Below are 24,114 nucleotides of genomic sequence, written 5' to 3' on the forward strand. Positions count from 1 at the left end.
TAGTTTTTTTATTTTTTCCAATTTTATTGTAGTATAATTGACATATAATGTGTAAGTTTAGGGTGTACAACATAATGATATGATGATTGATATATGAATGTGGCAAAATTATTACCACGGACAGTGAGTTTTGTTAACATCCATCACCTCGCATAGTTATAAATTCTTTTCCTTGTAATGGGAACTTTTAAGATTTACTCTCTTAGCAACTCTCAAATATACAGTAAAGTATTATTCACTATAGTTGTTACACTCTTCATTACATCCCCAGAACATATTTATTTTATAACTGGAAATTTGTATCTTTTGTCCATCCTCACCCTATTGCTTTACACTGCCCCACCTCTGGCAATCACAAATTTCTCTATGAGTATATCATTATTTTAAAACAATGTTTAACACCTCGTAAGGTGTGTTGATTGAGTGAGCTAAATTAAGTGCCCTTCAGACACTGTATGGAAGATGATCCAAGAAATTCAAAATTATAACTTAAAAGTATCACTTCCATTTTAACACAAGTTTTTTAGTAATACAATTACTCTAAAAAACAGATGCACATTTTTGTGTGACTATCATGTTGAAAGAATTTTACCTTTTTATTTTATTGTTGTGGATAATGTTAATTTCCTATAGCTACATAACAAATTATTCCAAAATTTAGCAACTTAAAGGAACACACATTTATTTTTTCACAGTTTCTGGAGTTTTGGCAGAGCTCAGATGAGTCTTTTTGCTCAGGGTCCCTCATAAGGCTGCATAAGTGGTGGTGTTAGGGTTGTGGTTTTATCTGAAGGATCAAGTGGGGGATGTTTGTTTTTAAGCTCACCTGTATAATTTTTGACAGCATTCAGTTTCTCCAGGATTATTGCACTGAGGACCTCCATTTTTCTTTTCTGGCTGTTGTCTAGAGGCTGCTCTCAGTTCCTTGCCTCATGGGGCTCCCAGTAGTGCAGCTCACAAAAGGCAGTGCATGCCCAGAAGTGAAGAGAAAATGAAAGCAAAAAGGAAGTCAGTGTTTTGTAATCCGATTTCACCATTGGCAGCAATTAACTAGGTCTAGCCCTCACACACATGGGGAAGAAATTACTCAAGGCCATGAATACCAGGAGACAGAGTGCATTCGGGACCCATTTCAGAAGCTGCCAACCATATGGATATATACAATTTAATTTCTCAGTAATTACAAGTGCAATGACATCTCTCTCCTTGATGACTTCAACAGAATCCTAAGTGGTGTCTGCCTTCAGGTCTTTCCTTGCAATCAGTTTTTTACAACCTAATACGATTTTCTTTCTAAAGTATAAATTAGCATGGCACTCTTGGAACATTTCACCGACCACCCATTTTATTTTCAAGGGGACATTTAAACTAATGTCTTTCAAGGTGATTTGCTTCTTCACTCCCCCTAAAATATTCTTAGACTAAACTCTTTTGTTCCTGGAGCAGAGACACTTGCAAGACTTTGCAACTTCTTTCTGGACCTTCACCAATTCTTCATTTAGTCTCTATTTAGATGACACTTCTGTCAGAATGCGGTTTTCATAATACATTATATAATTGTCTTCGTTCATTTGACTGCCCATTAGACACTGAACTTCTTGAAAGCAGAAAGAAATGTTTCTGTTTTGTTTATTGTTATTTCCCAGAATATGGTACAGCTTCTGGCAAATTTTAGTGTGTTCAGTGAACACCCAAGTGAATTACAGTTATGTGTACTTAATTTCGTCGTATGGGTGCTAACCCAAAATTTAGGCACATGGTAGGAAGTGTGTGTGTATTTAATGATTCATTCAGTGATATATGTAAAAGAATCTGTTTTGTGAAAATCCTTCTTATAACTGATTAAATACCAGAGATCTACGTAATTGAATCTGGCTGTGGTAGTTTGTTAAAGCTAATTTGCATTTAAGTTTCTATGATGTAGTAATTCACTTCATTTTGAGAGAGAGAGAGAGTGTGTGTGTGTGTGTGTGTCTGTGTGTGTGTGTTTGTGTCTGTGTTAAAATTTTCAAATGTGAAATCCAACCTATGATTGGTTTAGTCAATAAAGTTTTAAAATATTTGGTTGGTCTACTTCAATAAATAGAAGTTTAGTGTGCTAAAGTGATTGTCTATTTCCTGATTTGTTGTTTGACCGTAAAGAAACTAGCTAATTTCTTATTGTCTCTATTTAAACAACCTTTATAAAGTAGAATAATGATCATTAAAACAGAAAAGCCATCAATCTGAGTTTTGTGAGAATGAAGATAAATGTATATTACCAACTCAACAAGACTACCAGTTTTAACAATTATAAATGTTAATATTTGTTGAGCACTTGCTGTATGCCAGAGAGTTTAAGTGTTTTCCATGGATTATTATGTTTAATTTTTTCATCTAGCCTATGCTGTAAGTACTATTATTGTAGCCATTTTGCAGATGAGCACAGCGGAGATGGAAATCAAGCTCAAGCAGCCCAAGCGTTCCACAGCCTACGTGCTTCACTGCTTTACTCTGCATACTCTGTGGGTAAATTTATGGAAATAGGGTACATTAAAACAAGCCTGAACCTGCAGACTGTGCTTTTCAACACTACTGCGTTTCTCTGTAGTATGATTGTGCCTGTTAAATCTCTGTTATCTAAATCAACTGTACTTCAATTAAAAAAAAAAGTCCTAGTTTCCAAATCCTCAATTCGAGATCTGCTTGTCTATCTCACAGGACACAGGCTATTTGTGTCATCTTGCCCTTTGAAGTATTTTACTCTTGTGTACTCAATTTTACCTAATTATGTAGACTATTAATATATTTCTATTAATTGGACTCAGTAAAATTATACTCATAAAGTGACAAAACTAAATGAATATTTACTCAATTAAAAAAAAATTTCAGTGTCTGGAAGAACATAGCTCCCAATATAAAACCAATCTATAAAGAGGGAAAATGTGTTGAAGTTCCTAGCCACTCTTGGCTAAGTTCTCCACGTATGTGTGATCTGCCTATGGTTTGTCCATGATCAAATATTACTAGTAGTCTGATCTTTCCCTGCCTCCCCAGCACCATTTCCTCATGCTCTTTTGTCGTCTATCGATGCAGGCTTAAGAATCATATTTTTAATTTAAATTAATTTTATAGGAGCTTAAACAAACCATGTGATACATTCAAATGGCAAATATAACTATTATGGATTATCAGTGTTCCCTCCATGCGAATGGCTTACTGCGAGAGTTGACTGTGTCTGGCTTCATGTGATAAGAATAGACTGATAACATGCTCCTGGCAATGTGTGGGCAATGTGTTGTTTCCTAGCATGTAATTGCTTTTAATAGAAGGCAGCAGAAGTAACTGCTCTGTGACATGTGATACTATTAGGGTATTTGTAATTTTCTTTGAAAAGAGAAGCTGGTGTGATTAGGTACCTTTGTTCCATTAACAGGAATAATAGCAATGGTATCACTCCTCTCCTAGGTTTTATGTACTATTTGCTCTTTCAGCACCAATCAGATCAAATTCCTGTTAATAATTGGCATTTTTATTGCATTTCACATGCTTTTGTTTTCCAAATGCTGTCAACTTTTTAATAATTTATTATCAAATGTTGATATATCTATATGATGGAATAGAATGTGGTTCTAAAATCCTTGTATCATAATTATAGACATTTTATTAATAATAAGATCATTTGGTATTACACAACTTCCTAATCCATTTTAGTATATAAATTAAGTTCTTTATAAAGACATACAAAGATAAAGTTATAGGCAATTAATTTCTTAGATTTGAAACAGGACTTGACACATCTAGTCCTTTTTTTTTTTTTTTTGCTATTTCTTTGGGCCGCTCCCGCGGCATATGGAGGTTCCCAGGCTAGGGGTTGAATTGGAGCTGTGGGCACTGGCCTACGCCAGAGCCACAGCAACTCGGGATCCGAGCTGCATCTGCAACCTACACCACAGCTCACAGCAACGCCGGATCGTTAACCCACTGAGCAAGGGCAGGGACCGAACCCGCAACCTCATGGTTCCTAGTCGGATTCGTTAACCACTGCGCCACGACGGGAACTCCTCTAGTCCTTTTTTAATATTTCAGACTGAGCTATAACTTAGTCAAGGGATTCCTTTAGAATTAACAATTTCTTAAAAACTTAGAATTTTTTACCCTTTCCTGAGATGACTTCTAGTCAGCCATATTGTTTTTTAGGTTCACTAATATATAAAATACTTTCTGCTATGAAAGCAGCGATGTATTTCATACTATTTTCTGCTTGTTAAAATATGTCAGTTACTTGGTGTACTAATGTCAGTCATCCTTATAAAAGGATTGTGCTACCCATCATAATTAATAGGACATGATAACTCTTTTAATTTCCAGTGGTAGGAATTTTTTAAGCTAATCATTTCATCTATTTTTGCCTAATGCTTCTTCTGACCAGTGATACTCATTTATGGTGACTATAGGTTAGGGGGAAAGTTTGTGTCTGTGATGTAGAACCAAGGTAACTGACCCAGTAAGCGTTGAACTCATAATTTTGGTGTGGTGTTATAACCACGTTAAACAATTTGATATATATAGTATATATGAATTTGGTAGCATTTGCTTTCTGCAGTAGCCTTGCCTGAGAACAGCTTCATACTATAGGGTTCTTACATTGTTTAATATTGAAGACTTACTTAAGTGCTTTTTAAATTTATTACTTTACCAGTTCAGGATGTAACAATATGTCATTAATTTTGTTTAGAAAAATATGTCAGGAGCTTGGGCTTATCAGACACAACTTAAAATAGATTTACAAGGAGATCCTGCTGAGTAGCATTGAGAACTATGTCTAGATACTCATATTACAACAGAACAAGGGTGGGGGGAAAATGTATACATGTAAGGATAACTTGATCCCCTTGCTGTACAGTGGGGAAAAAAAATAAATTAAAAAAAATATGTCAGTAAATTCTTATTTTTTTTATTTTTCAGGAACATAAGTGAATATATTAAGCTTTTGTTGAGAGAGATAGTCACTTGTACAAAGCCTTTTCATCATTATCCTAATATTATGGTATCATTTTCACTTTGTTTTAGTGCTAGTCTACATATCTTCATACCTTCAGAGATGTTGAAGCAATTGCTCATTATCGTCAGCTATTATTATCAGCTCTCTTAGATTTAATTATGTTTTTCAAAATACCATTTTTAGTTTCCTTGGTGGACAGATTATATTTATGTATCAACATTTATATATTGCATAATATTTGCTTGGCAATTATTACCAATAAATAAGTTTATTAAATTAGACTAGACTTCAGCATCTAATAAAGTAATTGTCTTAAGAGTTTGCTCTGGTTTTTATAGACATTGCAAGTGACTATAAACATGTAATCTTTTTATAATTTAGTATATATGACGTGTGATAGGTCTCAGTTACCTACTTTAACAAAGTGGAAGAGTGTATGGAACTTTCGAGAGTATAAATAGAAGGTAAAGGCAATTAAGTGTTTTTATAGTGCTTTTTCTCTTGTACTACAGTATATTTAACTCAGGCTTATTTGTGGGGTTATTTTGAATTGGGAGTAAGAAACAAAAGAAGCTATGAGAATAACTTTCCTTTGGTCAGATCTACTGGGGCTTGTTTAAAAATTTTTCAAAGATAATTTTAAACTTTTGTTAGCAGAGAGAAAAATGTACTCTTGGCCTTTGGGAAACCTACATTGGTCCTCTCTCATGCTTTAAGTTTCTTCTGGACTGTACATTACAGAAATCCCTGTATCTACTATTGAATTTCTTCACGGTCATAAGAATTACAATGGGTTTGCCATGTATGGGGTGTTATTTTAAATTGTAAGACTCTCTTTTTGTAGATTGTCTTAATTCTCCCATCTCCATTTTTTGTCTCTTATAGCAATAGCAGTATTGTTGGTAAGGGTCCAACAAACACTTCAAGATTGGTATGGTTACAATTGTGATACATCTATGTAAAACAAATTCACTCATGATCTATAGTGGATTCAGTTTGGTCTGTGAGCATTCCATTGGCTGGTTGCTGAGGGTACTCTGCATTTCTTAGCCACTCAGCAGGTGACAACCAGGAACTTATATGTGAACTAGGACTTCAGCATTTATCAATAGGAGAATGGATATAGACACACAGAGGAGCTGATTCACAAAGCATTTGTTACATACCATATGGTCTTCTGAACTTTTTACATATATTCAATCATTTAATTAATCCTCAAGAAAGAAAACCTATGAGATGAAGTTGTTTTCTCCAGTTATGTACATCAGAAAACTGAGTTATAGGAAGATCAAGTGACTTGCCCAAAGGTAACAAGGGTAGTAGATAACAAAGTTGAGTTTGAAACCAATGCCCTTACTTTATAAACTGACTGGCTCAGTCAGTTATAGGACTGGTAACATATGGCTCTTTTTTATACATTCGTGAAGTATATACATCATAGAACCAGAGTCCCTTTCCACCTTCCCGATACATGCCCAGGCAGGTCTAGGGTTTGTTTGGAAGCCAGAATGGGTGTGACAGCAAGAAAGAGAGTCTGGTTCAGTAATATATGCTGGCTGTGAGAGAATTTCCAGACCATCCACATTTCTGAGCTGCTTCGGAGTCTGAATAATATTATTCATTCTTGGTGTCTAAGTGTACTTGTTTTTGAATCATCTTAAAGGTGATATTTGCAATTTGGGAAGGACATGAAAAACTCAACAAGTTGCTGTTGTTGTTTTAACCCTTTCAACTCTATATTCATTCTTTCCAAAAAGACTTTCCTATTGTAACTGCTCTGTAGGAAGTGTTCCAGTGTTTGTGTTTTTGTTTTTTTGTCTTTTTAGGGCCGCACCTGTGGCATATGGAGGTTCCCAGGCTAGGGGTCTTATTGGAGCTACAGCTGCCGGCCTACACACAGCCACAGCAATGCCAGATCTGAGCCGCATCTGCGACCTACACCACAGCTCACAGCAACGCTGGATCCTTAACCTGCTGAATGAGGCCAGGGATCGAACCCATACCCTCATGGTTCCTAGTCGGATTCACTTCTGCTGCGCCAACACAGGAACTCCCAGAATTTCTTTTATTAGGAATTACTGCAAAATGTTTTGCAAGTGTATTTCACTCATCTGTTAAAAGCTGAGGATTCTTAACAGATACACTATGTTGTGCATTTGATATAGTGTGTGTGTATAATATCATATATACACACACATACGTATATCTTACTAAATGGAGGGAGTTAGATTCAGTATATAATATTCTCCTCTCTTCCTGAGGGCCTCCAGTTCATCTTACTCCCAGAAATATTATAATATAGGTACCTAAATTACATTTCACACCCATAATATAAATATTAATGCTTTCCTAATAGTCTTTTCAAGTGTGGAGTTTTGAGTTTCAAGGTCATTTCCAAATGTATGCTGGAGGTGACTGTGTATAGCAGTTGCAGGCATGACATATTTCTTTGACTGAAAGAAATCGATGTCAACTTATCAACATACATTTTTTATACTATTTCAAATAGATTGCTTTAACCAAGTTACTGAAAGTGTATAAACCATTTGAAAAATTGTGGAAAGCTTAATTTTATAACAGTTTTTATCAAATTAGTTTTAAATTGAAATCATGCTATGCCATTTTTATTTTTTGTATGGAAAGCACCCAATCATTTATAAGAATCATTCTGTTTAATGTCCATCAGTACTGGCTTGCTAAAATGTTTGGTATCCATGGGCATTCCCTTCAAATTTTCTGCTATTTCCAATTTTGAATTAAGGTCAGATGAGAGGGTTTAATATTTTAAATTTGAATCATCAAAAGGAGTTATATAAATGAGGTTTGATGCATAGTGGTATTAATAATATGTGCATTTGCAGCATATTAATGGTTGCACATATGAATAATGAAACCTATCAGTAATTACCTAGAATCAAGTTGCTTTGAGCATTCTGAACAAATCTTAGCCTTAACATTGTCATTAAGGAAATTTACCTTGGAACCAAGCGACTCTCTGTGTAGAAACTAACACAGTTGCTAAGACACTGGAGTTTGTAGGAAGGCTGCTTATAGAATATCAGTAATTTACTTATCATATTAAAATTCATCATTGTGATCCTTTGAGAGGAAATGGAAATATTCCCTGCTTTATTATTTATGTTACATATAACTGAGTAATAGAACTATAAAACTTAAGCAATGGCCGTTTTAATAAAGCCTTCGTTTTTGGGGATGTGTGCTCTGAATTATATAGAATTAAAGCAACCTATTTCCTTTACTATATAGGGGTGGGAAACTGGGGCACATGTAATATTAGACAGCTCTTTGCCAGTCAAAACAGACATATTTTGATGAACTAATAACTTTTAGTGAAGGCACCAGCTATAAATAAACCACCTAATACATTTAATATATTAATATGCTCACTACTGTACAGAATTTGCTAGTTGTGGGCAATACATTTCCCGAGAGATAGTCCCTGCTAATATTCATTACTAAGCAGTGATTAAAGACTTTCTGAGACTAAATTTTAGTGAAAAATGAAATAATTTTTTATAAAGCTTACACATAATAACATGTCTAAATTCAATGTTGCTAAGCTTTGTAAAATAGTCCCTTTTCCCGTTTCCCTCAGGGGTGCAGTCAGCCATCTCCCAGGGGATCCAGATACCTGCATGAACAATATGGTGACAAATTTATGTTTCACAAAACTTGGATCCACTGATGCTTGGGTATTGGGAGCTATATTTTCATGTGTAGGTATTAATAATAAGAAGTGATGGCCTACACAAAGACTAATTTACTGTAACAATGAGATAACAGCATTACTCTAGCAATTCCTCCAAGCTGCCGTCGTGTCTATGTCTTCCTTGTCTTATTTTCTCATTCAACAAATATGTATTGAATTTCTATCATATGCTATACACTATTAGTTTTCTCAGAATGCTTATTGCTCCATTAGGCCTGTGACCCATAGAATGAGTAACTGTGAATTCTCAGTGGTGGAAAAGGATTTTGTTTATCTCATTTTGCTGTAACAGCATCCCTGTATTTCTGTACTTTCAACCCTGCTTGCTTACTTAAAGTCAATGTAACTATTTCTTCTATTACCTTCAAAAATTTCTTGAGATCTGAAAAGTCCAGGACCAGACGGCTTCACAGGTGAATTCTATCAAACATATAAAGAGGAATTGGTGCCCATCCTCCTTAAACTCTTTCAAAAGGTTGAAGAAGAAGGAATACTCCCAAAGACATTCTATGAGGCCATCATCACCCTCATTCCAAAACCAGACAGAGATACCACCAAAAAAGAAAACTATAAGGCCAATGTCATTGATGAATATAGATGCAAAAATTCTCAACAAAATCTTAGCCAACCGAATCCAACAACATACCAAAAAAATTATACACCATGACCAGGTTGGGTTCACCCCAGGTTCACAAGGATGGTTCAACATACGCAAATCAATCAGCATCAAATACCACATTAACAAAAAAAGGGTCAAAAATCATATGATCATCTCAATAGACGCAGAAAAAGCATTTGACAAAGTTCAACATCCATTCATGATCAAGACCCTCGCCAAAGTGGGTATAGAGGGAACATTCCTGAATATAATCAAAGCCATTTATGATAAACCCACAGCAAATATAATCCTCAATGGGGAAAAACTGAAAGCCTTCTCACTCAAATCTGGAACAAGACAGGGATGCCCACTCTCACCACTGCTCTTCAACATAGTTTTGGAAGTCTTAGCCACAGCAATTAGACAAACAAAAGAAATCAAAGGCATCCAAATAGGAAGAGAAGAGATCAAACTGTCACTGTATGCAGATGATATGATTCCATACCTAGAAAACCCTAAGGACTCAACCCCAAAACTACTTGAACTGATTAATAAACTCAGCAAAGTGGCAGGACATAAGATTAACATTCAGAAGTCAGTTGCATTTCTGTATACCAGCAATGGAACATTAGAAAAGGAATACAAAAATATGATACCTTTTAAAATTGCACCTCACAAAATCAAATACCTCGGAATACACCTGACCAAAGAGGTGAAGGACCTATATGCCGAGAACTATAAAACTTTAATCAAAGAAATCAAAGAAGAAGTAAAGAAATGGAAAGATATTCCATGTTCCTGGATTGGGAAAATCAATATTGTAAAAATGTCCATCCTACCCAAAGCAATCTACAGATTCAATGCAATCCCTATCAAATTACCCATGACATTTTTCACAGAACTAGAACAAACAATCCAAACATTTATATGGAACCACAAAAGACCCAGAATCGCCAAAGCAATCCTGTGAAACAAAAACCAAGCAGGAGGCATAACTCTCCCAGACTTCAAGAAATACTACAAAGCCACAGTCATCAAAACAGTGTGGTACTGGTATGAAAACAGACAGACTGACCAATGGAAGAGAATAGAGAACCCGGAAATAAACCCTGACACGTATGGTCCATTAATCTTTGACAAGGGAGGCAAGACCATAAAATGGGAAAAGGAAAGTCTATTCAGCAAGCATTGCTGGGAAACCTGGACAGCTGCATGCAAAGCAATGAAACTAGAACACACCCTCACACCATGCACAAAAATAAACTCCAAATGGCTGAAAGACTTAAATATACGACAGGACACCATCAAACTCCTAGAAGAAAACATAGGCAAAACACTCTCTGACATCAACCTCATGAATATTTTCTCAGGTCAGTCTCCCAAAGCAATAGAAACTAGAGCAAAAATAAACCCATGGGACCTCATCAAACTGAAAAGCTTTTGCACAGCAAAGGAAACCAAAAAGAAAACAAAAAGACAACTTACAGAATGGGAGAAAACAGTTTCAAATGATGCAACTGACAAGGGCTTAATCTCTAGAATATATAAACAACTTATACAACCCAACAGCAAAAAAACCAATCAATCAATGGAAAAATGGGCAAAAGACCTGAATAGACATTTCTCCAAAGAAGATATACAGATGGCCAGCAAACACATGAAAAAATGCTCAACATCGCTGATTATAGGAGAAATGCAAATCAAAACTACCATGAGATACCACCTCACACCAGTCAGAATGGCCATCATTAATAAATCCACAAATGGCAAGTGCTGGAGGGGCTGTGGAGAAAAGGGAACCCTCCTGCACTGTTGGTGGGAATGTCAACTGGTACAGCCACTATGGAGAACAGTTTGGAGATACCTTAGAAATCTATCCATAGAACTTCCATATGACCCCGCAATCCCACTCTTGGGCATCTATCCGGACAAAGCTCTACTTAAAAGAGACACACGCACCCGCATGTTCATTGCAGCACTATTCACAATAGCCAGGACATGGAAACAATCCAAATGTCCATCGACAGAGGATTGGATTCGGAAGAGGTGGTATATATACACAATGGAATACTACTCAGCCATAAAAAAGGATGACATCATGCCATTTGCAGCAACATGGATGGAACTAGAGACTCTCATCCTGAGTGAAATGAGCCAGAAAGACAAAGACAAATACCATATGATATCACTTATAACTGGAATCTAATATCTAGCACAAATGAACATCTCCTCAGAAAAGAAAATCATGGACTTGGAGAAGAGACTTGTGGTTGCCTGATGGGAGGGGGAGGGAGTGGGAGGGATCGGGAGCTTGGGCTTATCAGACACAACTTAGAATAGATTTACAAGGAGATCCTGCTGAATAGCATTGAGAACTATGTCTAGATACTCATGTTGCAACAGAAGAAAGGGTGGGGGAAAAAACTGTAATTGCAATGTATGCATGTAAGGATAACCTGACCCCCTTGCTCTACAGTGGGAAAATAAAAAAAAAAAATAAAATAAAGGAAAAGCAGATCTAGTTTAAAACAGAATTTATACCAATTGATAAAGTACATGAACACACACACAAAAAAATTTCTTAAGATCTGAATTATTTTGGTGGTGGTGGTTAGACATGCTTAAACTATTTTGTGTTAACAAAACAGTAGCCAATGATATCCAATGATGGACAGTGTTTTCCAGAAACTTTCTGCATAATTATTCTCATATTTCTGCCCTATTTTTATCTGCGTCCTCTTGTTGCTTCCTAGGGCTCAGTATGACCAGAAAGTTCCAGTAAACTTTGGCGTTGACTTATATTTTGAGGTTTGGAAATGAGAATGAAAATGATAGTAATTAGAGTGTCCAATAAAAGAAAAACTAAGTTTGTGATAAAGACTTTTAGGAGTGATATGGTCTGCTTGTCACCTCACTATGGCATTTGGTTTACAAAATTAATACAGTGATTGGATGTTTTTTTTTGAGGGAACTGCTTATATTTTCTCAACAATATATTTTTTGTTTTTAAGAAGTAAGTACTAGTCTTTCTTATTAACTATTAATCCATTAATAGTAATCTGTAAATTTATATTTCTATGCATTCTTGTATTCACAGATAAAAATGTTAAGCACCTACTCTGTGCAATATGCTTGTCTACACCTTGGGTAAGGGGGAGGGGGTATAGCTATAATTAAGATAGTTGGGGGAAGTATGAAGTGGGAGGTTGGGGTGAGCAGATACAAGCCAATATACATGGAGAGGATAAACAACAGGGTCCTATTGTATGGCACAGAGAACTATATTCAGTGTCCTATGATAAACCATAATGGAAAAGAATATTTAAAAAAGTGTGTGTGTGTGTATATGTATATATGTATATATATATAAAATATCAAACTGAAATACTTTGCTGCCCAGCAGAAATTAACACAACATTGTAAATCAACTATACTTCAATGAAAAAATCATCTATGGAAAAAAAAAGGTGATGTGATTTTGACTCGCAGTCTAACAGAAGCAATACAATAATAAGCATGTCATTAAATTAATATGAATTTCAGATGGTGTTACATATTGTAGAGACAATAAAATATAGTAATATGATAGAGAATTCCTTAAGTGGAGGATTAAGTGTAATGGTTAAGGGAAGTAATTTTTTTTTTTTTTTTTTTTTTGCTGTTCTCACAGCATGCGGAAGTTCCTGGTCCTGGGATTGAACCCAAGCCACATCAGTGGCAATGCTGGATCCTTAACAGCTAGGCCATCAGGGCATTGCCGAGGGAAGTAATTTAAAAGCACATAAATTGGGGAATTTAAAAAAGATATTCAGAAGCAGAAGCCAAAGGGGATGGTTGATGGGTTGAGTACCTAGGGTAAGGAAAACACAAGGGATCATTGATCACTTGTATGTTTGGGGCTTGAGCCAAGTAAAGTCCTTACTGTACAATGAATATCCTGTTCTAGCCACTGAATCAGAAAAGGCTGAGAGGGGTGATGTTGACAGAAAAAGTGGTCAGAAGATTTAAAAATGTGGTAATAAAAATAAAACCATCTTTGCATGTACTAGGCTAATATTTCCAAAGGTAGGAAGTACATTGTAGCTCAAATTAGTTCAGTGTTGAGACATGGAAATAAGATACATTGCTTTGGCATTAACCTTCGCTTCAACTCTGGGGGTTTGTGCCTCTTTTGATTTGGCTGTAAAGACAACCTTTACTTTTTTCTGTGTGTTTAAATATTCGGTCAAATGAACACTGCACTTTTAAGTGTTTCTTTTGATTTACTCTAGGCTGAGGTCATACTGTGTACTACGTGTGAATTAATTATGAATGAACCATTTTGCTCTGGTGAACAGCAAATTTTATTCTCATTCCAACTAAATCTGTGATCTAAGGAAGATCTTTACTTTCTTTGTGTGCCTGAGGGGCACCAAAAGTATACTGATAAAAACCGTATGTCGAGTTCAGAAAGAAATGTAGGTCATTTCTTTTGGATTTGCTGCTAAATGGCTTGAAGCACCATATTCCAAACTCCACTTTCCAGATAGAAATAATACCCACTATCCAGGAAATTGTAAAACATTATGCATCACCTTGTTCTAGGAGTTGAGAGTAAATCCAGCATTTATTAATTATTGGGAAATTGACAAACTAGATTATACACATGTGACAAAAATGTTCACCTAACTTTTAAAGTGTTCTTACTTTGGCTGCATTATCTATGGTAAGTACTAAAGGACCTTCTCATTCATTTCTTGGTGTTTCATGCTTAAGCAACTGTTTCTCGGATAACTTAGTCTCACAGAATGAATGGAATTAGTAAAGCAACTGTGATTGTAAATTAGTTCCTTGTCTTTTTTATCCCAGAAAACTTAGCACCAAATCTTAATCTTCATGGGTTAGTTGAGATTTCCAGCTTTATTCATGACCATTGATATATATTCATTTGCAGTATTTTTCTTCATTACCATTTAGCACAGTGATGTTTTAGTACGAGTGTAACAACTAGATTTGTGAAAGCATTGGAAAATTGTATTAAAAAAGAAAATGTAAATTCTCTATATGATAATCTTTTCAAACAGCCTTCTAATGATGTAAAAGGATATTGCAATTGAGATATGCTATCTTACATCTAATATAGCATGGTTTATTTGATTAGTGGGATCCACTGGAAAGTAAGTACATTAGAGTTTCAGAACAAATCTTTTAGCTTACATTCTTTTTTCTGTTTCCAGTGTTAAAATCATTTGACATTTTGAAGTAGTAATGTATAAAAGGGATCACACAATTCTAATCTTTTTTTGTCTTTTAGATATGGTATCATAATGGGGATTTCAAAATGTGTATAGTCATACATGTGCATCTGTATGTAGAAGGGTAACCAAAATATTTTAGTGTCTTCTGTAAGTTGTACAAATAAACTAATCTTTCTTTTTTTTTTAATTTATTTATTTTTTTATTTTCCCACTGTACAGCAAGGGGGTCAGTTATCCTTAGATGTATACATTACAATTACAGTTTTTCCCCCACCCTTTCTTCTGTTGCAACATGAGTATCTAGACATAGTTCTCAATGCTATTCAGCAGGATCTCCTTGTAAATCTATTCTAAGTTGTGTCTGATAAGCCCAAGCTCCCGATCCCTCCCACTCCCTCCCCCTCCCATCAGGCAACCACAAGTCTCTTCTCCAAGTCCACCAGCTTGCTCTGGTGTTTTTAGGCTGTGGGGTTCTTGCACGGGGTTGGCGGTGTTGGGCAGCTGTTCCTCAGGAGTGCAGCACCCCCTGGGGGCTGGAGCAGCTATCCGGGTCACTGAGAACCTAAGAGGCTCTTCCCTAGGGCAGCCCAACTCAGAAGGACAGCCTGAGAATGTAGGCGGATCTTTTCACAGTCTGGCCGAGCTTGTTGCAGCTTTTCTGGGCTGCAGGGGCTCTTCCAGGGGGCTGGTGGTGCTGAGCAGTTATTTCACGGGAGTGGGGCACCCCCTGGGGGCTTGGGCGGGTAGCTGGGCCGTTGGAGACCCAAGAGGTTCCTCCCCGGGGCAGCTCAACTCAAAAAAACCGTCTGAGATCTTTTCCCAACTCGGCCAGGCTTGTTGCAGCTTTTCTGGGCTGCAGGGGGTCCTGCCTGGAGCTGGCAGTCCTATGCAGCTGATCCACTAGGGCACCCCCTGGGGGCTTGGGCGGGTAGCAGGGCCCTTGGAGACCCAAGAGGCTCCTCCCCGGGGCAACCAGACTCAGAAAAACCGTCCGAGAATTAGGCCGATCTATTCACAGCCTGGCTAAGCTTGTTCTAGGTTTTTTGGGCTGCAGGCCTTTTCTCGGGGGCTGGTGGTGTTTGGTGCTGCTCTGCGGAAGTGTAGCCCCTCCAAAGGGCAAGCAGGCCTGTGCAGGGACAGCCCCTGCGGTGGTAGGCTTCAGGCAATTGTTGAGGCCAGCCCTCCTGGATGGCAGGCAGCCCCAGGTCCAGTGAGAGCGTAGGGAGTGGCAGGGGTGGGGGGAGGGGATGCACTGGGAAGCACAGCTTTCAGCTAGCTAGCGGGCCTGTGAGCTTGCTGTGGCATGGGGGGTATTCTATGGGGACCCACCCCTTCTTCTCTCCCCTCCCCAGCACGGGCGCAGACCAGGCTCTTCTCCCAGGTTCCCTCTGATGTGGCTTTCCACTTCCCCGCCCCTAGAGTATTGCTCCCTTCCTCTGCGACAGCTTTGTTTTCTAGTCTCCCAGGCAGTCTCTGCCCCGTCAAATGGTTTCTAGACCTCCCAACCAGTTTCCGCTCCGCCCCGCACCCCCAGCCCTGGGACTGACCTCTGGAGCAGAGGTCTCGGTGCCCAGCCTCCACCCAGGCGTCTCAATTTTTGGTGACTGTGCCCGTAGTTCAGATGGTCCGTTCGGTTCTTGATCGGCTTTTCCGTACTCCGACTTACTGCTACACTCTTCTCTGCATCTGGAGATTGCTCCGGTTCGTTTGATCTTTCCCCCGGTAGGTGACTTTCCAGGGTGTGGGATCCCTTTCTCCTCTGCAGTTCCCTTTCGGGAGCTCCCGTCCCGCTGGGATTCACCTTCTCTCACTCTCCTCTTTTCTTCCGTTCTGCCCAATAATGTCACGAACTTCTTGCCGTTATTGGAGTTTAGGTTCCTCTGCCAGCGATTGGTTGCTGTTCTGTGCGAGTCATTTATTCTGTAGATGTGCCTTTTTTTGTTGTGTTTGTGGGAGAGGGCGAGCCTGTCTCCCTACTCCTCTGCCATCTTGTCCTCTCTCCTCTAATCTTTCAATTTATATATCTTTTCTACATTTCTACATAAAATCTCAGTCATTTTTGCAGGCCCTTTACTAAAGTAGATTCTGGTCTGCTTAGTAATTCATTGGTCATTCTGGGGCTTTTTGTTAAGTCTGGGAAAAAGCCAAGTTCAACTTAGATAAAGCAGAAAACTAAGCAGTACAAAAAGTGTTTCACGCAGGATTTGGAAGACCCCAGTCTTTCCATTTCAGTATTCTAGAGAAGCTCTTTCTAGGGGCATGGTACCAGAGGGCACGGGCTTCCATTTTGGTTGTTCCCTGCAGAAGGATGCCCTGCTGAGCCATTAATGGGAGGTGCAGTTTGGTACAGGCTGTACTTGCCAAGCCATGTACCTACAGGTATACATCTAACTTGTTTAATTTGTGCAATAGTGTTATAGTGTCTAGAGGCAGCTCAGTCTGGCCATATGCTACACAGCACTACGCATGACTACTGGCCTTTATACACACTCCCCTCCAAGTGTATTCTGCAGTGCTTCCTGTTCTGTGCTAATTTATTCTCGCCTCTTCTTTACCTTTCCTTTGCTAGCAGGAAGCTAATTTCATTAAAGGTGGTTAATTATTTGTCTTTGTTGGGAATAAGGCAAATGTTAACCTGGAGAGTTATATTTGCTGTAATTATTATGTCAATATCGTTGGAATCTGGCATATATCTCAGCATTTCCTTTCTTTTCTCAGCACCCCCTTACTTCAACATGCAGCATCCTTAATTGCAGTTTGCATACTTACTGACCTCTTGGTGAATGATTGTACTCTTGTACATTAAAAAGAAAATCCAATTTAAATAAACTCACAAATGCAGGCTGGGAAGGAAGTGATAATAGTAATGGCTCACACTTATGTAGCATTTACTCTGTGCCAAGCATTGTTATAATTCTTACGTGCATGCAGTCAGTATATCTTCTCAATAAACTCTTTGAAGTTACTGTTATTTGTCCCATTTTATATATGAGGAAAATAAGGCACAGTAAAGTTACATAACTTGCCCAAGATAACACAAATAATAAATGGGGAAATGATGATTCAAACCTAGTTATTCTGTTTCATGGCATTTTTTCCTATGCTATAATTTATGAATTTGCTAATTACCTCAATATTGTTTTTCCTTTAACATTTCATCCTGCTCTGCCATAAATCACTACTATTTTTTTCTTGCTATTCACTGGAGATAAAGTAGCATCATATCAGTAGGTATAAGAGGTTTTCTTTTTAATCAATGTAGTGCTTTTATAAGTTAGTGTATTATAAAAACTCCATTTCCATAATGGATGACTGGAAGAACCAGCTTATTGTATATATGTAAACACATATATAACCAACAATTTGTTTTGTCTGTCTCTAAGCTACAGGGATGGTGTAGACTTCAGTGTAACTTAAGTGCAGTTATTGTGCCTCAACTTAACAGTTTCTTTAGAAGAAGTATTCCAAAATACTTAGAATACAGCAAGGAAGTAATGAAAAATTTGGTCTGTTACATCTTTCGGAGGAGTTGCCCTTAGTCTTTTTCTCCTGGAATCTATATTTACCTCTCCAGGTAGACAAGCACAAAAAGACCTACACCCTAACTGAATTTTTGTAATAGCTGAGATTTCCAATAGTGATTAAAAGTTCATAGATATATGTTTCACAAGTATAGGGGAATTACTTGATGTACATGCTGCTGGACCACTGTTGAGTCTGAAATGTTAATATGATGAGTATAGGGAGATTGGATCCATTTGGACCTATTAAACAAGAAGATTGTTGATGATTGCATTTTGACTGGTTAGTTGGCATGAAACCTCAATTGAACCATCAAAAGGTGATTGAAGAAAGAACAGTGATAACCAAGATAATCAAAGCATCTAGGAGATAAGGACGTATACTTTCTCTTTAACACAAGCTGTATTATCTGCCATTTTCCTTTTGAGTACTTTGGTACTTGCTCCGAATTAAAAGTATTTTGGGAAGGACATCAAGAGCAGAAGTTTCCTGATGAAATTCCAATAATGGATGACAGTTTATAACAGTACACATGTTATATCTCACACCACCATGTTTTTTTCTCTTTTATACCATAGACATGGTACAGAATGACCAGCTTATCTTTTCCCTGCCACTTCCCTTGAAGAATGGTTTTCTTGTTCCTTTCATTTAAGGTTTTTTTTTCATGTTTTTATGTTGTTAGACAATCTGATTTTGCTTTTCTTTTTATTAGCCATAGTAATCCATGTGTCACAACTGGTTACAGCTCAGGGAATGGGGTTGGGTAGTGATATGACCAATGCCTACGAGCAGAATAAGTGAGGAAAGACTTATGTGGAAGTTACTACAAAGGCAGAACATTGGGATGTCTCTAAGTGGGGAATCAAAAAAGATCTAGAAATTTGCCCCTAGTTGAGAGATCTTGGGTAGAAGATCTCAAGCAAATCATTGCCTGACAGAATTCAGTCAGTGAACAATGTTGCTATCATGACTGTTTCCGAGGTTGTATACAAGGTGTTGTGCAGTTACCCCTCTGCTAGCAGCAACTTTTACTGTGCCCTTTCTCTGTCAAAACACATGTTGGAATGAAAGCAAGTCAGAATAACTTTATTATAGGGAAAACATGGAATCTCTTTTGTTTTTTTTAAGCAATGGATTCACAAATTTCAATATTTATAAAAGTAAAACAAACAAAAACATATTTGCAAAGACCTGGGAGGGGAGAAGGGATGGAGAAAAACTAAAAAACTTTGCATTTTACCTTGGAATCAATGATACTGCACCAGTGTTACAAGACATTTTGATTGTGGTCCACTAGAGGGTGCTCCATGCTAATCCAGCAGGAGGAAGCACCTCCTGTTATGGGTTTATTGGTGAAGTAGGACAATAGCAAAAGGCTAATATGTTGGCTCTTTTGGAGACAGTATTACATCTCAGGCTGCCATGTTCTTGACAGTTCAGGTATACCAAGATGAATAAGAAAGGATTTGCCTCCTCAAAGAGAAGTAGATACATGAAGTATCTGCTCTATATATTGAACAATAATTAAAAATCAGTAAGTTTTCGGAAGAAAAACAATTGATTTGAATTGAGACTTGAAGTTTATGTAGTTGCCCCCATCACCACACAAAAAAGAAGGACATTCAGGGCTGATGAAACAACATGAACAAGGGCAGGCATGATAAAGCATCACACTTTGGGGAGTGAGACATAAAATGTTTTGCCAGAGAATGTGGAGTGAAGGATAGGAGGGAAATTACAGGTTGAAGTCAACTAGTAAAGGATGTTTTTATTATGACCTACGGTTAACCTTTAGTGCATTTTTAATTAGGGGTTTGCAGTATATGATCAGATTGCATTTTAGAATGATCACTTTCAATAGGAAAGTGAAAGATTGATGGGAGGGTATTTAACAGGCTTTTCAATAATCTGAGAGATTTTAATGACTTGAATTAAGGCTGTGGCAGTGGGGATGGAGAGGAGGGAACTAAATATTTAGGAAGTGAAATTAACAGTTATTAGTGGCATTAAACTGTGGAGGTAAGAGGGATGAAAGAGGAAAGAGAAATCTTATATGATTTCCATGTGGAGGATGATGGTGCTGCTTACTGAGCTAAGGAAGAGTAGTAAAAACAAAAATTAGGTTTCTGACACACTAAGTTTGAGATATGAAATAATTTATTGGCCATGTCCTATAGGAGTTGTGTACAGAAAACTGGAGCTCAGAAGAATATTTGGGTTTGAGAGAGAGATTGGGAGCTTATCTACATGTATATGGAATTTAATATAATGAGAATGGATGAGATTACCTAAAGAAGAATTTTAGAGACAGGAAAAAAAGAGGGTCCAAGATTAATTGCTGAGAAACACCAACATTTCAATGGCAGATGGAAGAGGAGAGCTAGCAAATGAAATGCCAACAAAAGACATAGCAAAATTAAGAAAATGTGTCACTAAAAACCAAGAGGAAAATATTTCAGGAAGAAAAAAGGGCCTGGTTTAATCAGGTAGAATATTGCCAGGAACTTAAGTCAGATGAGGTCAGCAAAAAACTTAGTTATGGCAGCATGGGGAACATTAGTGATCTTAACATATTTGCTAAGGGTTGGTGTGAATGGCAACCAGGTTGAGATTCTTTGGAGTATAGGACTATTGGAGGTATCTGGGGTGCCAGCCATTGAGAATAGTACAGAAGGAATCTGAGCTTTAGTAGGAGAAAGACAGAATGAACTGTGGATCCTGTTAAATATACTCAGCTGGAGATGGTCAGTAACTAGAAAAGTATATGATCTGGAACTCATGAGAGCTATCTGGCCTGGAGAGAAGGATTGGGGAGGTTATTCAGTAGTTGAAGCTTCACTGCATATCCTCAGCCACATTTGACATAAAATTGGGTTAAGTTCACTATGGGCAATTGACAATTTTTGTGTATAATTCATCATGGCTATACATACATACATCACAGTTTGCAAAGGAGACAATTGGCAGTTAACAAATGAAATGTGTTAGCTTAGCCTTCTCTAAAGACTAATCACTTGAGTATGGTCTTATATTGGTTAAGAGAGTTAATACTTAAAGAGTGTATTTTTCTGAGTCTATGTTGGTTAATGAAAAAAAAATGTTAAAATCAGGCATCCTTTTAAAATCCAAACTTAATCAAAGATTTGTCCCATTTAAGTACCTAGCCTTGAAAAAAGAGAAAGACTATTATAAATCATTAAGTTGTTTCTACTGTACTTATACTTTAGATTTTCATGAAGTACTATTTTAAGTTATATGCTTATTTATCTCTCTTTTTCACGAAGAGACAAAAATACCATAAGACAAATAGCTGAGAGCGCTGAAATTTAATTTGTTAGGGTGGGGGGAGGGGTGCACCATAGCATATAGTGGCTTGATGTGAAATCTCAGTTTCTAGACCAGGGATTGAACCCTGGCTACAACCATGAAAGCACCAAATCCTAAACACTAGACCGCCAGGAAACTCCTCTAAAATAGTTATTTTGGAAGTAAATTCTCTAGTAAAATTCCCTCCCCCTTGTACTACTTCATTCACAATGGTGTGTAGTAGTCAGAAATATGAAAATGATGATATTTGATTTAAATTATTTTTGTCACATAGTTTTTGATGCTAGTAAAGAAAACATGAAATGTGATTGACCTTATTAATTTTAATTTTATACAATTTAATAAAAGTTATGTTTGTGATTTTACAGAATGAAACCTTTATCCATTTATGTTTCTGAAAAATGACCTTGTAAAATGTCAAAATTGCTATTGTATGCTTCTGAAAAATACTTAATGATTTGTGCTTGATGCGTTTCAACTCTTTATTGAAGGTCAAGGATTCTATTAGGGCATTTTTGTCAGTAAAATGTTGACAGAAATTAACTAGGTGGTTGAATCCTCACTGATGATTTTGTCTCATTTTTAAAGAAATTGTCTAATGATAAGGCCAGATTTTGCTCATTATTTTTCATAGTAACAACCACTAGTTCATTAAATATTGCCTTAATTAGAGTGTGTTAAGTGTCAAAACTTTGTGGTCACAGTCTCAATTCTTATTTAACAGATATTTAGTTTAAATTGCTACAGTTGTGTCCTCTTCAATGACTATGTATATATGCCGTGCATTTGTTTATTTTTTATTTATTTTTAATTTTTTAAATTGTTATTTCCCCAATACAATTTTTTTCTACTGTACAGCATGGTGACCCAGTTACACATACATGTATACATTCTTTTCGTGCATTTGAATGAGATATAATTGTGTGGTTATTCCAAGAGCATTGGTAATTGATCTTAATATATTTTTGAATTCAGTATTGAGTTTAGACACCCACAATTTGATCTACAAAGTCACATTCAAAGCTAATAAAGTCTCAAAACAAAAACAATAAGGAAAGTTGGAACATTGTCTTAATCATCTTATTTATAACATACCTATCACCTAGTCATAACAATATATTTTGTGAACAATTAACTTCATTATTTAGCACCTAAACAAGAGTTTCTGTTTTTACATAGGTATTTTTTTTTTTATTTTTCACAGTAGCCCTCTTTAAGGAGATGGTTATAGTAAACACAATAGTTGGCTGAAGGCCTAATATTGAAATATAATGAGTATGTGGTATATGTGAGGAAAAATAATTTTTTCCCTTTACCATTTCTAGATTCTTGGTTGAGGCCTCCTATAATAAAAGACAGATTAACAAGAGAAAAACAAAGAGAAGTTTATTAATATGTACACCTCCTATTTACCTGGGGAAATTACCCCCCCCCCCACCAAGGTCCAAGCCACCCACTTAAATACTATCTTCAGCTAAAGACAAAAGAAGAATGTTGGGTTTGGGAGAGAGGCCAGATATGAGGTGACCAGGAAAAGCACAATAAAGAAGGATAAGGCTTTTTATGCAGATTTGAATCATTGCCTTCTCCATTGATAAGGTTCTCTTATGATTTCTTATGATTTTAGTCATCCTTCTCTTGGTACAGACAGGGGGATGTCCTTTTAAACAGAGATTTCCTTTATAAATGTGAATTTCCTTTATGGAACCGTAACTTCTATTCTGGTTCCAGAGCTTCGCCTGTGTCTGCTGCTTCTCAACAACAATGAATTCAAAATAATCTTTATGCCAAAGAGACATCTTCTGGGGTAGCATATTCTGCCCCCCTTCAATGGATATATAACCATAGTGTCACCATCATCTCAGGATGGCCTCTTATTTACAGATGTCAGTGAGTACTTGGATAGAAAATTCTTAGGTTGACTTGTACAAATATCAACTGCTCTCTTTCTCTGTGGATATTTGTTTATCCACACTTAGGTGTATGGACATATATGTCCTATTGATGTAGCACAGACCTTCCTCCACTTATGTTGGGGTTATATCCTTAAAGACTAAATCATAAGTTGAAAATATGACAAACCAAAAATGCATTTAATGCACCTAACTTACAGAAGATGGTAGCTTAGCCTAACCTATCTTAAACTTGCTCAGAACACTTACATTAGCCTATAGTTGGGCACAATCAACTAACACAAAGCCTACTTTATAATAAAGTCATGTAATTTATTGAATACTCTACAGAAAGTAGAAAACAGAATGGTTGATTGGGTACAGAGTGGTTGTAATGTATATCGATGATTTCCTCTCACGATTATGGGGCTGACTGGGAGCTGCTGCTCTGTGCCACTGCCCAGCATCATGAGAGAGTATTGTATTGCATATCTCTACCTTAGGGAAAGATGAGAATTCAAAATCCGAAGTACAGTTTTTCTGAATGCATATTGCTTTTCCATCATAAAGTCAAAAATTTTTAAGTTGAATCCTGGTTAACTAGGGGATCATATGTATGTGGAGACACATTTTAAACTCCTGCATCCTTGGAGATGCTATGGTTGTGGTAACTAGCCAATTATGTAAGTATTGTGAATTAGCCCTCTAAGTACTTTGGCCTTAGTGTATGAGAGAGGCTTTCATGGTATTTATGGCATCATATTCCCCCATACCTGCTGTCCCATTGTATAAATGACCTTTTAACTTGGGTTTTTCAATCA

The 24,114-nt window shown here is 37.0% G+C and overlaps 1 protein-coding gene and 1 long non-coding RNA gene across 14 annotated transcripts in view; both read left to right on the forward strand.

Moving 5' to 3' along the window:
- DIAPH2 (diaphanous related formin 2) overlaps positions 1–24,114 on the forward strand; it is a 1,391,236-nt gene that overhangs the window by 297,685 nt on the left and 1,069,437 nt on the right. The window contains exon 19 of one of the 13 annotated variants that reach the window (XM_085006649.1): positions 2,408–2,593. The exons of 11 other annotated variants lie outside the window; for them this stretch is intronic. In XM_085006649.1, coding sequence (XP_084862775.1) covers positions 2,408–2,526 — 119 coding nt within the window. In that variant the 3' untranslated portion in view covers positions 2,527–2,593. Of the gene's footprint in view, positions 1–908; positions 1,868–2,407; positions 2,594–24,114 lie in introns of those variants that run through there. One more of the 13 variants, XM_085006648.1, reaches the window with a different exon arrangement.
- On the forward strand, positions 3,787–9,281 carry LOC146394706 (uncharacterized). The gene is made up of 2 exons (XR_014834676.1): positions 3,787–6,474; positions 6,847–9,281. It is a non-coding gene; the product is annotated as an uncharacterized LOC146394706 (long non-coding RNA).

Source organism: Sus scrofa, chromosome X (assembly GCF_054392235.1).
Source record: "Sus scrofa isolate SSC_HxYL_T2T_F1_AM1 chromosome X, Sscrofa_HxYL_maternal_Yorkshire_Landrace_v2.0, whole genome shotgun sequence".
NCBI classification, from domain to species: domain Eukaryota; kingdom Metazoa; phylum Chordata; class Mammalia; order Artiodactyla; family Suidae; genus Sus; species Sus scrofa.